Source organism: Mus caroli, chromosome 8, assembly GCF_900094665.2.
Source record: "Mus caroli chromosome 8, CAROLI_EIJ_v1.1, whole genome shotgun sequence".
Classification (NCBI taxonomy): domain Eukaryota; kingdom Metazoa; phylum Chordata; class Mammalia; order Rodentia; family Muridae; genus Mus; species Mus caroli.
In genome coordinates, this window is record NC_034577.1 from 20,499,600 (window position 1) to 20,517,120 (window position 17,521).

The following is a 17,521-nucleotide window of genomic DNA, read 5'->3' on the forward strand; positions in this document are numbered from 1 at the left end:
GAGAGAGAGAGAGAGAGAGAGAGAGAGAGAGAGAGAGAGTTACCTGCCAGAAGGGAGCCCACCTTTGGGGGAACTTAAAAGAAATTCCCTTTGTTCCCTGGATTCTCCCTTAAGACCTTCCATAGGTTGGGAACTAGGGTGGAATGGATTTGTGTTTTCCAGTGCAGATGAAAGTTCTGTTTATTCGAAATGTATTCCGTAAGTGTCCATAACAAAGGAGCTCTTCCCCTCACTCAGTCCGTATCTAACAGGATCCAGCAGGCACACAGGAGTCCGGGGGAGAGGGGTCTCAGCAGCCGGGACTCTGAGATGACTAGTGGGAGGCTATCCTGTCCTGACTGCATTTTACTTTGCTTAGACAGTTCTCAGCCCCCTACCCTCCTCCCTCTAATGGTCACATCTGCCTTGACAATATGTTTGGGATTTCTATGGCCTAGATGTATCAGTCAAAATAATTAGTAAACTGAAATAACTAGAAATGTCAAAAATAATTGACATGTTATATCTAAAATAATTACTATGCTCTGCCAGGAATAAATGTTTTAAGATCACGCTGACTCTCATCTAACGTTGATGTAAATTACAGTCTTTGCGGTTTCTGTTTTTAAGAGCCCTCTAACCCTAGCATGAGCACCAAGAGACTTCAGAGGCATAAGCCTGCTCTTGGTGTGGCATCGATAAAAAGGACTTAAAACTTGTAACTGGCCTACTCGGCATGGTTGTTAAGAAGTATCTTTCATAGATCACTGCAGTTTGGATGAGAATGGCCTCCAGAGGCTCGTGTTTGAATGCTTCCTCCCCAGTTGGTGGAGCTGTTTGGGAAGGATTAGGAGGTCTGGCCTTGTTGGAGTAGGTGCGGCTTTGTTGGAGGTATGTCACTGGTGATGGGCATTGAAATTTCAAAAATCCCACACCAGGCCCAATGAGATGGTTTGAATGAAAATGTACCCCCATAGTCTCATTAGGAAGTGTGGCCTTGTTGGAAGTATGCCACTTGGGGGTGGGCTTTGAGATTTCAAATGCTCAAGTCAAACCTAGTGTCTCTCTCTTCCTGCTGCCTTCCTGCACTCTCAGCTACTCTCCAGGACCATGTTTGCCTGCACACTGCTGTGGTGATAATGGACTTAATCTCTGAACTGTAAGCCAGCCCCAAATAAATGTATTAAAGAGTTGTCTTGGTCATGGTGTTTCTTCACAGCAGTGACGTTGACTAAGACACCCAGTCTTGAGTGTTCTCTCTCTCCCTGCAACTTGAAGAAAGTTGTGACCTTTAAGCAGCTGGTTCAGCATCATTTTGCCTGCCAGTATTCTTCCTGTCATGATGTTCATGGACTGACACTGTTAGCAAGTCCTCAATTAAATGCTTCTTTTTATTTGTATGAGTTGCCTTGGTTTGGGTGTTTCATCATGGCATTGTTGTAAGACAATGTATTTACTATGTTGGTGGCTCTCAAGGCATTATCTCAGAGAGTTGCTAAGAAGGACAATTTTTCATTTTGATAGACTAGAGAGTGGCTCCAAAGGTGACTTTGAAGGGACTACTATATACTAAAATCAGGAGATATGACATTTTTATACAGTAAGTGGGGTTTCTGGAAGTTCTAGAAAATTACAGGTTTACAGCTGGGAATGGAGAAAAGCCATGTATATTTAAGTTTTAAGCATGCCTGTGGTCATTTTTACATTCTTATTGGCATTCTCTCTATGTTTTCTTTTTGTCGGCAAATTTTACCACAAATGTTGTGTTAGATTTCTTTTTCACTATGTCCAGGGGTGTTTTGTCTGCATGTAGGTCTGTGTACAACCTGCATGCCATGGGACTTGAGTTACAGACGGTTGTGAGCTGCCATGTGTGTACTGGGAATGAAACCCTGGCTCTAACTGTGGACCAATCTCTTCAGTCCCCTCTTCTTCAGAGCTGTTGAGACTTCAACATGAAGTGCTATTATTCATGACCCTGTAAATTTTTTCTATCTTTCAATTCTGCCTCAATGTTAACATAGCTCTAAAAAGCAAGAAGCCATGTTTAAATTTAGCGTTTAAGAACTCTAGTGGCAGCCGGGCGTGGTGGCGCACGCCTTTAATCCCAGCACTCGGGAGGCAGAGGCAGGCGGATTTCTGAGTTTGAGGCCAGCCTGGTCTACAAAATGAGTTCCAGGACAGCCAGGGCAATACAGAGAAACCCTGTCTCAAAAACCCAAAAAAAAAAAAAAAAAAGAACTCTAGTGGCTGGATATATTCCTCCGTAGTTAAAATTATGTACTTGCTTTTCCAGAGAACCTGAGTGTGATCCCTAGCGCTTATAAGGCAGCTATAAACCTTTCTAACTCCAGCTCAGCTCTGTGGGATCCTATGCCTTCTTCTGAACGCCAGAGATATTGTTGTCACACTCACATACACACACCCACATATGTAATAAAAATTTAAAAATAATGAGTCTTTAAAAATCACATGCATAAGTACATTGTTAACAAGGATAAAGAGAGGACAGGACTCAGCAGAGACACTCAGACAGGCCACCCTTCAGGTGAGTGTTTTATTAAGGAGGCCATTAGCTGCAAACAGTATGATACTGGTTCAAAGGTGAGAGAGACTCACACACATAATAGAGGTTTAAATCACAAACGATCACAGTGGGAAAACTGGACAGACATTGATTTACAGTAAACAAATAATGTAGCTACTTAGACATTAATTAGTAGGCTTGAAGTTTATTGAAGATGGACCCCCAAATCAGGTTCTTTACCACCTCCAGAGTCCCATAACATCTAAATTTCTAGTAAGGGGAAGAGATCACAATGGCCCGCTCCTTAGAATTGGAAATACCATGCGACACAGATGCCTCCCCTTGATGCTATAACAAAGGGAGAGGCTGCCTTCTTGAAGCCTGTAAGAAGACCATTTTCCAGGTTAAAACCATGCCTGCTTTTATAGACTTTAACATTTAATCCACAAGCTACATGGCTTTCTTCTGTGCATATGAGCGTGTGTGTGGAGGACTTTGGTTGTTTGCTCAGGGGCCATTCACTTTGTTTAAGGAAAAGGCCTGGAACCCACAGATCAGGCTGAAGTGAGCGGTCTCTACCACCCTGGTACTGGGGTTATAAGTATGTCATTACCCTGGGCTTTCAAATTCACGCCTTCATATTTGCGTGGCAAGCATTTTATTGACAGAGGTATGGCCCCAGAACTGTTGTTTTTGCCCAAATGAATAAGATCTGAGTTCTGCTTCCTGTCCTGGGTTGAGACAAAACCATCCAAATTGCCTAAATGATTAGATATACCCCTTCCCTTATGAGTTAGTCCACATGAAAAGTTGTTAGAGACTTCAGAATGACTACTAGCCCACTTAACTGTAGGTTTGCACAATTATCTACGTCCTTTGCCAGCCTCTGCTTTCGCTCTAAGGGTTTCTCTGTAGTAGTGCCTTCCGCCACTGCTGGCTTCTACTCCCCTGTAATAAGCCCTGTCTCATCTGCATTTTTGAAAAAGAAAATTGTTACTTTTAATTATGCATACATGTGTGGTATGTGCATATGAGTGTGGGTGCCAGCAGAGGCCTGTCTGACAAGGGTACTGGGAACCAAACTCGAGTCCTCTGAAAGAACATGGCATGTTTGCAGCCACCAGGCCACTTCTCAGGCTCCCTCATCTGCATCCTTTTGACAGACACAGCACAAGTCAGTTTGACTAGGGACTCTGTGTTCCCTTTCCAGTGCTCCTAGTTTTGTTGATAAAAAGAATTTTAAGAGTTCGAAGCTTGAGGACGACTATTTTGTAAGTTTGAGAGAAAAGCAGCAGGGCAGGCAAGCTGTAAATCTTAGCAGCTCCTGTGAGGAAGGTGGGGATAAGAGGAAGAAAGTCTTGTCCTCTGGGCTAGGTCTGATAAAGCAAGCAGGCTCAGCAGTGGATTTCTGCAGACATGGGAGTAGGGAGAAAGGAGTCTATAAAAGTATTTAGAGGGTCAGGGCAAGAATACTTAGGGCTTTGGCAGTATCTGGGAGAGACCAGAGGAAAAGGAAAAACCGTCTGAGTTGGAACACAGGCGGCAGGTCTAGCAGTGATGATCTGTGAGCAGCTGTTGTGAGGGACGGACTTGGGGTGAAACTCTTAAGTGTACTGCTTCATTAAGGGAATGTTATCCTTTGCACTCATTTCACATGTTTTCAGGTGTATCAGCATGCCTAGGTGGGGTGGTCTTGTGGCCAAGTGACTGAGGAGCTACTTGGATTAATTCTTTTGTTTGTTGAGACAGGACCTCACTATGTAGCCCTGGTTGTCCTGGAACTATGTACTCCAGGCTGGCCTTGAACTCACAGAGATCCACCTGCCTCTGCCTCCAGAGTGCTGAGACTAAAGGCACGCACCATCACACCCAGTTTGGATTAGCTCTTAAGGGAGAGGAAATTATCATAATTTTAGGGGTAGATTAGAATGTCCTGCTTGCACTCAGGGTCAGAATTCAGATCTCGTTCTTCTTCTGAGGAGGAAATAGTTTTCCCTTAAGCCTCGTTACCTCCTCTTTCCCACTTTCATTTTAAAATCTTAAGAAAGGTGTTAACTGTGATTCCCTTTCTAGAGTGTTGCCTGGAAACGGGAGGCTGGTTATGAGGGAGGGTCCATCATCAATGGGTTCCAAGACGGTTAATGTCTGTCTACCTAACAGCAGCAAGTGCAAAATCAAGTGTAAAAACCAGACAACGGTTAAATGTCAGTCATAGAAAAGAGCAGAAAAAACAAGCTCTATACTGGATTTTTATACAAGTCTTTATTTACAACTTGTTTAACAACTGTACACTTTTTGCAGCCTTGAAAACATTTTTTTTTGTACTTGAATGGGAAAATATAGTTTGACCAAATCTTCACTTTTTCATATACATATATTATATGCATATATAAACACTCATATATAACAAGTTGGCAGTCATAAAATCAAAATAAACCAAAAGGAAATGTAGGATTCAAACAAACAAACAAGCAAAAAACCCTGCCTTCTGATGGTTTCTCACAAGTTCGTTTTTGTGACTTTACTTACATTTCTAACTGACGTCTCTAACAAGTCATTCTCCTCAGCACAGCAGTGGGGAGACTCCCCAGACTCAAGATGGGCAAACTTCTGTAAGCAGGAGGGGATACTTGAACACAGTTTTCTTAAATCTGAGTTGAGGTGAGGAATGCAGAGCCCAAAGTGGACATCCTTTCTAGATGACGATGACGAGGAACAGATCCTCAGAACTATCAATTCAATCGCCAGCCAGAGGGGGAATCTCTTACATAACAAAGGAGGGACCTTATAAACGGCTGGCAACCTAACCATGAGAACTGCAACAAACCTGGAAGTTAGTCTTCACAGTACAAATTATTATGGATTATAGAATCCAGAAATGCCAAAATTAGGAATGACAATGATATTTTAGTACATCTGAATTGTAAGTAACTAAATCTATGGGAAAAAAGAAAACAAGTAAATTGTTACGGAAGTTAAGTGCCAGGTCTCTGATTGGCATCTGTGTACAGCCATTTCCTATATTTATAATAAGATGTCACTTAGAACATACTGAAATTATCCGTAACTAACGAGTCTTTGTAGAATACATATTCAATTAGGCTCCCAAGAAAACAAAAGAATGAACTCCTACCATTTGCTCATCTGTACTGAGTTACGGTAACGATCTCGTGACTTGTTTGGAAATTGACAATACTGTTCTGATTCTGCTGCCTGATCATTGACGCAGACGAGAAAGAGAAAGCGCGATCACACCTGGGCAGGAAAGGCTTCACTAAGCTCAGTCTAACTCAAAAGAGTGACAACCAAAGCCGAGAGTGGTAGAGCACACCTCTACACCTTTAACCCTGGTACTCAGGAGGCAGAGGTAGGAGGAGCTGAGAAAGTTCTGTGTCAGCCAAGGCTAAAAAGAGAGATGTCTTAAAATAAAAAAAATATGATCACTAAAGTATTCTAATATGCAAGGCCTTAGGTTGGATCTCCAATACTGCAAAACTCCAGAAAAGCAAAAACAAAACTGACACAGTCAGACACTTTTAAAAAGACGTCCCTTAGTTTGATTTGAAAATGTTCAGCATAATCCTTTAAATTAAATGAAGTACTTTAGTATAGTGAAGGAAACTCAGTTCACATTTCTAATGTTTTCATCAGTTAATCATATTCTGTAATAGCAAATGTCTGCTTCATTCAGAAAAAGCTGGCTGATTCATCACTGAAGCAGGTACGAGCTGGGGCCCGAGTAACCTAACACCTTGGCCCTGAGTGTACTTTTGAAGTAGAAGACAGCCAATCATGAATGTACAGCTTCTAGGGCAGAAACGGTGACTTTCATAAGATATAGATAGATTTGAATAATATAGGGCTATGATGCTACCTAACTTTTATTTGAGTGTAAATTAAATATTTATTATCAGTTTCTCCTGGATGACAACTAATATCAATTTAAAAATATGAAAGGAAGAAATGAGTGAAAATATTATGAAATGATTTATAAAATGATTTAATTATATCAATTGATAACGCATTGATAATTTGTTGGGAAGAGCATACTAAAAAAAATCGCAATATGAGGCTTTCTTTTTTTCCCAAGGCCAAAATATTGGTATAAAACTTTTATACAAAATACTTTTCACTGTTAATCCCTTTAGCAACTTCTAGTGAGCTGACCTATATTTTCTTTCCTTTTCTGGCATAGTTTTCTGCACTGAAGGAATGGCCTACACCCATGCTGCCCACTGCACACGCCCGAACACTGAACAACTGAGACATGATTAGAGTACAAAGTGGAGATGGAATTTCACCATGCAGCCCTGAATGGCCTCACCTTGTGGAAAGCCTCTTACCCCAGCCTTTCAAGTGCTGGAATCACAGGCATAAGCTATTACACACGGCAGGAGGTACTGACTTGGCCTAGAACCCACTCTGAGTAGATTAAAAAGAAGCTAGAAGTTAGGACAGCTAGGAACATTTACAGAGACCATGTTTAAAACACTGTCTATGGTTTTGTACTCCTGCACTTTTGCTTCAGTTTGAGACAGGCTGGATTTGCATTTTCTGTCGCCTCATCTGACTTCACACTTGTGATCCTGGTGCCTGAGCCTGCTGCTGGGATTATGGGTGTGTGCCACCATCCTGGCTTTCTAAGTTTTAGTTCTGGGAAGGAAAATAAGGTCTCTATTTCCTTAAAGCTGAATGTGGAGGTCTCTACTTCAACGTTGCTTCCTTCTATGTGACTGACTTAGAAGTAAACTTCATCTCTGTGTGTGTGTGTGTGTGTGTGTGTGTGTGTGTGTGAGGGGGGAGGGCAGAGTGTGCTCGCCAACCGACAGACTTTGATTGATTGACTCTGGACTGGAGCCAGATTCTGCTACTGGAGCTAGGTTCCTTGGCCCAAAACACACCAACTTTTTACAGTACTAAAACATGCATATCTTTTTAAAACAAAGCAAAACCAACAGGAAGTGTTTTTATGAGCCAGTTTCCCCATTCTCTGGCAGTCACCATGCGTGAAACAAGCACCGGTGCGTGTGGTCTCTAACATGACTGCTACTTTCATGTTGCAAATGGGAAAACTGTGGGTCTAAAAAACTCACTACCAGTACAAGAGGAAACCTTTGCAAGTTAAAGTTAAGAAAAAAGCCAAGGTAAAAACCGAAAACAAACCTCAGTATAGCAACTATGTCTGCAATACCTGGCATCTCTACCGATTTCCTTTTGAAATCACCTTTCCTCCGTTTTTAGCCGATCTGATTGCTTAATTACTGGAATATCTTGTTTCCTTCTCTCTTTGGGATTTGCAATAGTGGGGTGGGGGGTGGGGCGGCAGGGCAACAAGTAGGGACAGTCTCGAGGTTTTTATTTTAGGAGACACCACCTTAAAGGGTAAGAAAAATCTCATTAAACAGAAAAGTGTTTAGTGAGTTTTTTTTTTTTTTTTTTTCATGAGAACAGTTTTCAAATGTGTTTTTCCATGGTGCACTGGGCATGGAGCTCCATGGTAGAGCACTTGCCCTGGAGTGCACGAGGCCCTAGCTTCAAGTCCTAGCACAAACCCCAAAAGCTGGCTTCACAGCATTGTTATAAAATAGACTTCCCAGTTATAAGCGTGTTTCCAGACTCTGAATCCTGAGACTGAGGTGCCAACAGGAAACCCCACGTACAGCAGAAATGGAGCACTATCCAGTCCCAGTAACGTGCTGGAGCCTTTGTAGAGAGGGATAAACAACCTATGCAGGAGAGGGTGGGAGATAACAGTAAGATGCCATCCCTAATGAAACAGACTACACAAGGTCTCACAGTGGTCCCTGTGGAGGTTTGCAAGCACAGGAAGAACATGGGTTCTTCCCAGTTTGCCGTCAGCTCAGAGCTCTCGCAGTGAGTCTGATCAGACATCTGTGCATATGGGCAGTGCCCTCTGCATGCCTGGGGATTGTCTTTTACTCACTCACTTGTTCTTCTCACGGCATTTAACTCTTTCACATTTGAAATGGATATAATTTGGATTTGAATAATTCCCACCTTATGGGAGAGGAATTTTCAGATAATGGGTACCTCCAATTTCAGACATAAACACCTGCTTGTGAGCCTGTAGTAATGGACTGAATCAAACACGTAAAGGCTTACTTTTTAAAGTTCACTTTTGTCCTCATTTACAGATATTTTATGGAGGTATAACATATTATTAGGGGGTAATACTATTAAAACAACAGTTTGCAAACTATAAAAAGTATGAAATAGTTATCTGTTGGGAAGTTGGTGATAATTTCAGCCATCATAAATTTCTTCTCACCTCATCAAATCAAAGTTTAACATCTTAAATTCCTCAACTGTTAGACTAAGTAGCAACTGCTTAATAGTTATAAAAAGAAAAGAAATGTTTCCCTCCCACTGACATATAGATTATATGGTTAGTTAATACTCACCTAAACACATATAGAAATTAGTTTTGGTCTTTAATCTTTTATCAGATAAATGTGTAATAACAATATTATAGACTATTTTGTTGTCTAAGGTTAAGGGACAGCTACTACGATACTGTTTGAGTACTTCTCTTGGCCTAAATATTCGTTAATTAGGCTACCTTTTATCCCACTATCCACTCTCCTCTCTAAAATGGATTTGCCTTAATAGTCATCTATTACTTTCTTTTATTTCTATTCTCACTTACATACTACATTCAGAGTTAACCTTACAGGACATTACTAAATCTGTAAGAAAATTGAAAAATACTGAAATGAGACATGTAAAGCAATCTTGGTAATGTCTAGTTCTAAGTATACATACATATATATGTACATATATATATGTATACATATACACACAAATACATACATATATATATACATACACACATACATATGCAAGATTTATATAACATAAATATATAACTCATATGTATTTATGGATTTCTACATAATTTCCAAACTTCATATACAATCCATAATTAGGTTTAGGCCTCTCATTTCTCAAACCAATGTCTCTCTATTACTTTAGCGTAATTGAAGAATCCACATATATTCATATTTAAAAAACCTTTAAATATAAAATGTATGGTATCCTATTCATAATAATATAAATTGAACCGAAAAGGTGTTTTTAAAAACAATCAGTACACACATCTCATGACATGATTAATGACTTACAAGCAGGAAATGGTATTACATTTGTGTTGTCCTTTATTTTATACACATGACACTAACCACAAGACTGACGATGTAAAGTGACCAAGAAGGTTAGAAACTGGCTGTGTTATTAGTAAGCAAGTTAGTGACTGACAAATTATCTTATAGACTTTTGAGAGCTGTATTCATTAAAAAACTTAAATCATTATTGTGTTAAAATTGGACAGACACTCAATGAAAAACATCAATCACTTAAATATTCATTATAAAAAAGTAAAATATTGTGTTAGATGCATTGAATGCATTGAGAATAGCCTTCCTCTTTTCAAAACAACAGGATATTCAAATCAGTTTAAAAGAGTAAGTTCTGAAACTTCTTTCTTTTTTTTTTTTGGTTTTTCGAGACAGGGTTTCTCTGTGTAGTCCTGGCTGTCCTGGAACTCACTCTGTAGACCAGGCTGGCCTCGAACTCAGAAATCCTCCTGCCTCTGCCTCCCGAGTGCTGGGATTAAAGGCGTGCGCCACCACGCCCGGCTCTGAAACTTCTTTCTAAGTAATAAAATTGGGTGGACAAGAAACAAACTAACAAACAAAAGCCCAAATCAAACCAACTATCAAACAAACAAACAAAAGGGTTGAGTCACTTTTAATTGTGACAGGACTGTAGTTTAACAAGGGGTAAAAAAAAAAGCCCTTTAAGTCATGAAAAGGAAAAAAGAACATGATTAAATAATTGTTATAGATTCAGATATCTCACTCCATTCATTCATTCACTCATTCATCTATTCATTCATTCATCGGTTCCTTCATCAGTACTACTGACTGGGCGCAGGGTCTTGATTATCCTAGGTAAAAGGCCTCACTTCCCATCCTGTTTTGTTTGCACACTCTTTTTTTGTTTTTATTTTATTTTGTTGAGACAGGGTCTCCCTGTGTAGACCAGGCTAGCCTTGAACTCAGAGAGATCTCCTTCCTGCCTCTGTCTCCTAAGTGCTGAAACAAGGTCTCATTGCAGGGCCCAGGCTAGCTTCCAACTTGCATTTTTCCAGTCTCAGGCTCCCAAGTTCTGGGATGACCCTAGACGTCACATAGGTTTCACTGTTAAACACAAAGCTGAATCAAGTTGACAGGTATCTATAGAGGAAAAAAAATTCCTTTATTATATGAGGATAAAAATCCCAAATCCTTTTAACTGGACAGATGGCTTAGCTGGCTGCTCTTGCAAGAGGACACAAGTTCTACATGGGGCAGCTACGTGACTCCACCTTAGCAAAAAAGATGCTAAACATTATCCTTTCACTGTGTGGCCAAATCATGTTTTTAAATCAAGTGGATACGGACTAGCTTGGTTTATACGGAACATGGATTGTAGAAGCTTAGGCAAGTGCCACATTCCCAAATTAGACATAAGTACAACATTCGTAAGATCTGAAACTTAAGATCTGAAAAAAATGAAGATTAAATGTGAAGAGTAAATATATTTTAAGATTTGTTTTGATTAAATAACTCATGCTGAAATAAAAAAAAACTAAGGCTTAAAATATGGTTATTGTTAGAACAATAGATCAATGCTTATGTGAAAGCAGAAGCGTCTACAAAAGAATTTTATACACACACACACACAGACACACACATACACAGACACACACACGCACACACACACATGCTCTCTATCACACATATACACATACACATGCACACACACAGACACACACACACACACTCTCTCTCTCACACACACACACTCTCTCTCTCTCTCTCTCTCTCTCACACACACACACACACACACACACACACACACAGTTTATTTATTTATTTTTTTGAAGACAGAATCTCATATAGACAAACTGATTCCAGACTCTCTACAGGCATATACACCCAGTTCATATGACACTAGGGGTTGAATCTAGTACTTCACGTATATTAGGAAGTATTATTTTACCAGCTGAGCTGCATCCTAGCCCTCACAAATATTTTCACTTTTACCTCACAAGCCTGAGACTGCTCCTGAAAAGGTAAATAACGTTTCCCACAGAGGGCATCTGACTTCACCTGCCTTGTCCCAGCCGGACCCCCACATTTGCATGTTCTTGTACAGTGTGGATCTCTGTGGACAGTGAAAGCAGGACTCGAGGTCCTCACTGACGAGCTAGCTTGCCTTTGTGCAGCTGAGCCCTAGTTACATTAACCACACAGCTTCATGAAAATCGGACCATCTTATCCTCATTATAACTTAGTCACTGCATCCAGCTGATTTTTACCAAGATAACAGAAATAATTCAATCTTGATTAACTTTGGAATATGGATCATTTATTTAAGGACTCAAAACTCATTTTTATTACTGTGAAGTAACTAGACAAAAGAAAATTATGACCCAGCTTAAACTTTCTTTTTATAGGCTTGTTTTATAAGAATGAGTGTTCTGCCTGCCTTCATGTTTGTCTGTATGGCACATGTGTGCCTAGTGCCCATGGAGGTCAGAAGATATCATTGGAAGATTCCCTGAAACTGGAGTTAGAGATGGCTGGCTATGAGCTTCCACGTCAGGAACTGCACCTGTGCTATACAATACATGCTCTTAAATGCTGAGCCAACGCTCCAGGCATAGGTTTTTAAAAAAATATTTTTAAATATTTAATATAAGTGTATTAGTTATCTTCATTTCAGATGCTAGAAATGATTACATTTACTGGATTGTTTTCTTATTAATCCTAATAAGATCAATAATACTGTAGAACAAAAATGGTCATTTTTTTTTAGTCGTCTGCTTTACTTTTTTCTTTTTACTTGGTAAACCCTGGTTAGAAGGCACAGAAAATAAGCTTATTATAAGAACTCAGATGCTGGTGACAGGTCCTCCCTACCTGACACAGTGACAGTGTCCTCATCCCTTGCTAATGCCAGGACAAGATCCATGGGGCAAGCACAGGAGGCTTACCACACATCACCAGAGCACCTGCAAGTTCCCTGATCTCTACGGGAGAAACTGTAGTCCCCTGAATCCTGACCTAAGCCACACAGTGGCAAAGGTGCCACTGCCACAGGTAACTTGTGTTCCTGGCTTTATGACGTCTAAAGTATAGACGGATGCTGTTTCTTATGAAAGCATGTTTTATTTTATTCTGAAATATCATGAGCGATATTTCTCCCATTTACTGAAGGAAATCCACCAAACATTAAAGACAGAGCAAACAACAGAGAAGGCTACAGACACCGAAATTAGCACAAAACAGATGCTGGAAACAAAACAAAACAAAAAGCAGAAGCTAAACTTCCTTCTGAAAGCTTGAGGCCTTTCTAAAACATCTGCATAAAATATCCGGGTAGGTGGGTATGTCTATAGAGCGGGCAGGTGAAGAGAAAATAAAAATCAAAACAGTGAGCTGTTTTACCTCAGGGTAAGATCTATTGAAGGGTAGCTTCAACAGTCTCTTGTATTCACATTCACTTTATTCTCCAGGTATAATTTCTCAACAACCAATAATCTTGTAAGGAGTAGGAACCATAGACTAATTTGATTTACAAGTGGTTGAATCTCAGATATTCTGTGAGCTAAAGGTAGAGTGAGAACTATTTAAACCCTTTCAAGCATACTTATTTGTGTGTGCACTGGCGTCTGTTGGCATCTGTTGAGTGTGGAGACCCGAGGACAACCCCCGGGAGTTGCTGTTCCCTATCACCTAGGCCCCAGGAAGTGAGCTCAGGCAAGTGTTACTCTTCCTGCTGAGCCATTGTGCTGGCCCCAGTTTTTGTTCTTTTATTTTCAAACTCGATCTACCCTGTGGACATGGTGGCACATACCTTAATCTCAGCCTCTTGGGAGGCAGAGGCAGGAGAATAGTCTTGAGTCAAAGAATTTGAGGAAGGTCTGGATAATATCGCTAGATTGTCTTAAAACAACAACAACAAAAAGCAGACCTCGAGTGTCAGGTACCTGAAATCCCACAGAGCACTGTCCCACCATAGCGCTCTCCACTGTCTCCTGTGCCTGCTGCTCTCGGTCCCACCATAGCGCTCTCCACTGTCTCCTGTGCCTGCTGCTTTGGTCTGCCCAGGCGGATGCCTCACAGCCTGCTTGAACATTTGTTGGGAGAGTTGTTTTTGTTTTTGTGAGTTTTTTTTTTTTTTTTAAAGAAATGCTTCATGATGAATAGTGTCCTTTCAAGGAAAAAAAAAATCCTACAATTCATGCCTATAATCCAAGAAGATCATGTGTTCACGGCAGCCTGGGTTACATAAAGACTCTTGTCTACAAAACCAAGACAAAACATGCAGGATGAATTTCTAGGTCAATTTTCCTATAAAACAGGAGGGAGTTAAAATGAAGCACTTGAATATGGTTTCTGAAAATTCTTCATCACAGTAAAGTTGAGTTAGTTATTTGTCTTTTATACAGAACTAAATGACACCAGAACTTCCAAACACCAAGTCCATAAATAACATCTTCCACTTAAGACGATTTATGTAAAAAACAAACTAAAGAACCCTCTGACCTAATTTCATATTTTTTCTTTCAAAAAATATGGCATGAAACAAGAAAAAGGCTGGAGGAAACCTTCAATATAATTTGGGATCAAATTCACAAATCAATGTAGAAAAAGACAAAGGTAGATTATTTTCAAATAAATGATAGTTTAAAATTATATAATTCCTTATATAGACGAAGTACTTCACTTGATTGCTTAATAGACATTCATCTATGTAAATAAATGTGGCATATAATGTAAGCACTTTGAACAACCAAATACCAAGAAAATCTCTCCTGTTACCAATTCTTGGAGTTGTAGGTAGAGCGAAGAGGAACTATAAAGAGCTCTGTCATAACATTACATACCGAGTCATGTGCTGATGTTAATAAATCACATTAAGATGCTAGCTATCAAGGTTAATTAAGAAAAGGAAAGTCTCACAGAATATATAAAACATATGAGGCATAGTCAAAGAACTGCCCCAAAGATAAGGCTACCTATATGAAAATAAATCTTTTACATGTGGAGAGCAATTAAAAGTGCATGGCTAGAATCTGATTCTTAGCTACTAAGATATTCCAAAGGAAGGAAAAAAAATCCTGCCAAGTTCTTCTTCTCTGTAATTTCTACCCAAATATCTTCACCAATTTCACTTCTGCCAGCAAACAATACAGCAGGAAAGAATGAAATTTCATATAAGAACTTCAAACCTTAGAATAAGTTTAATTTCTTCCCTCTGAGTGATCCTGCCAGGTGCCACAGGCCTGACTAGCACCTCTGCCAATGTAGTCGTCTTTGCAAAAAGTGCATTTGACACCACTTTGTATAGTACAGTAAATATTTAAGTTATCTGAAGTGCATTTGGAAAACAATTGAAAACACAGATTAATACACCATAAAAAGATTAATTCCCTTTAAACAAAGACATTCTTATAAAGTATGGTAACACAGTAGGCACGATAAAGAATATAAATTGTGTATCAATTATTGGCAGAAAACCCGATTCTTTACAAAGCCCACACAAATGGGGAAGAAGACATTTTCATACAAAGAAAAAGTATTACACTATTATACAACACTTTTAATTGTACATTTACAAATTTTTGGCACATTAAAAGGAACTGAAAAGACCACAAAGTAAAGGACAAAGTAACTAAAGATACGAGAGAGAGGAATCCTCATGAGAAACACTAAATATTAACACAGGAGAGAAAGAAAACAAGCTGGCTGAATTTCCTGAAATGTTGTTATATGTAACAGAAGTATGCTTTTTAAAAATCCCTAGTGGCAGGACCTCTCTACCTTGCTGTGGCTGGCTGGACATGGCCTGGGTAGGATCTTCTTGTGCTGGTTGCTTGTCTTTGCCTAGCCAGAAATGACTGCCCTGAACCTGTGCTAGCTAGTCTGTCTTCAGCCGCCTTTTTATGTAGAGTCATTCCCTGAAACATTAGAAGAAAAATAGCGATTGGTGAAAACATGGAATATTCTACAAAAATAACTGTCACCATGCATAATTTTTACTATAATAAATAGCAAAGCATAATTTATTAGGAAAATTAATTCCACTTATTATGGCTTAAAATTTATGAAATTCTTTTCATTCCAGAAATTAAGTACAAATCTTCCTTTGGAAAAATTAAGACTTAATTTTGTGAATTTACAACAATCAAAACAACAGACAATGGAGAACGATTTTTAGAATATGTCACCTAGACATTCCTTTCAAATCAAATAGTGATTTTTCCAAGAAAAGCACAATTGATTGGTAGCAGCTGATTCTCTCAAACTGTTGAAATCATAGGACTCATCAGAAAGGAAAACCACAAACGCACTTGTTTCTTCCAATGGAAAGCCATACTAGGCACTATACATACCACAATGGCGTTTTTCGTCACTTCAGGGCAGACTGGTATTCTCAAACAGACTAAGGCAAGTTTCTGACAACCCACACCAGAGGGCACAACAATAAGCGACCTCTCCATGAAAGCAGAAACATCACCTACTGCCTTTGAAGAGGGGCAAAGTCACTGGGCTACAGTGGATGGGAGGGAGGAGACCTGCTGGGCACTGTGGAATTTGGAAAAGCAGTGAGTGACAATGGGCACGGCTTTACTAAACCCAGAAGGCTACAGAAGACTGGGAACAGTTTAGGATTCTTTTAATAAGGCGATGAATTAACCTAGCAAGAGAAACTGAGATGCTGGCTAATCATACCAATAACTGATGCAGGTAAGCTGGTGCGGAGAAGTGGAGGCTAACAACGAAGAAATAAAGCATGGAAACCAGGACTAGAAAGTCCATCTTCCCATTGCTAACTAGCTCTAGAAGAACACTGGCCATAGCTTTCCATTCTGAAGATAACTCTCGCCTGTCATATGTACCTAAGAACACCACACATTTTCCTCAACGGCAGAGGATTACTACTTAGCCCAGCTAGCCTGAGACAGGTCATCCTGGTGGCCTGCATCCGGTGTTACTGTCAAGGGTCTCCATGCCTGGTCTCAGCTCTCCCCTTGCACCTTTACCTAGGTCCTAAGGATTGAATTCAGGCCAGGCTTGTGCAGCAAGCACAATCACCTACTAAGTCATCTTGCCAACCCTAGAATATATTTTTAATTCAACTTTAACTTAACAAATACATTTGAAGGTTTGAATAAAACTGGCTGAAATCTACTGAAATCATTTTACTACATATAATGAAATTACATTTCAACTAAAAAAATTCTAATTTTTCAAGCAACTGACTGATTGGGGAACCTGGGCTTTTGTGCTCTGTGTTCTAGGGCTCCACCACTGAGTTACACTTTTCAAATGCTTTTAAGATGTCAGTAGCCAATACAAAGCTATTTGTGAAGAAACGTAACACCTTGCCCCAGCATTCACTACCTACCGCCTTGACTCCTATTTAAGTTGTCCGAGATGCAAACCTCTCTGCTCCTGTTGGTTAGCCTCTGCGAGTAGAATGTGAATGTGTTGACTTGGAATTACCCTTCACTGAGAAAGGTCAGAAGTTAGCACTACCCTTCAGTGCCATGTGACAGAGAAATAAGCCTGGTTCTGTAAGAATCAATCTGTGAGCACTACGTGAAGCCAAATCCAGTCAGGGCTGTGAAGTTGCTGACAGGGACTAACATATAGGGCGGTGAGACTGGGAACATCAAGCTTCAAAGAAGACAGAATAGTCGGGGTAGGGTTAATTGCCTGAGAAATCCCTTAATGCGATTTATAGTCTCTATTTTTAAATTTAGTTTTTAGTGAAATTATATTTGTTAGTAATATTCTCATTCAAAGTTATTTCCTTCTAAAGAATTATAATAAAGTCTTAAACTTTGCCCAACACAGTGGTGTACTATAGACACATGCCATGAAACATATATTTAGTAAAGAACAAATCACATCTTTTTTTCCCTTTGTTTTTTTTTTT

At 39.7% G+C, this 17,521-nt stretch overlaps 1 protein-coding gene across 2 annotated transcripts in view; it reads right to left on the bottom strand.

The window, feature by feature from the left end:
- Positions 1–12,081: 12,081 nt before the first annotated feature.
- Positions 12,082–17,521, bottom strand: part of Hook3 (hook microtubule tethering protein 3) — an 86,232-nt gene continuing 80,792 nt past the window's right edge. The window contains exon 22 of one of the 2 annotated variants that reach the window (XM_021170331.2): positions 12,082–15,536. In XM_021170331.2, coding sequence (XP_021025990.1) covers positions 15,396–15,536 — 141 coding nt within the window. In that variant the 3' untranslated portion in view covers positions 12,082–15,395. The remainder of the gene's footprint in view (positions 15,537–17,521) is intronic. The other variant, XM_021170330.2, reaches the window with a different exon arrangement.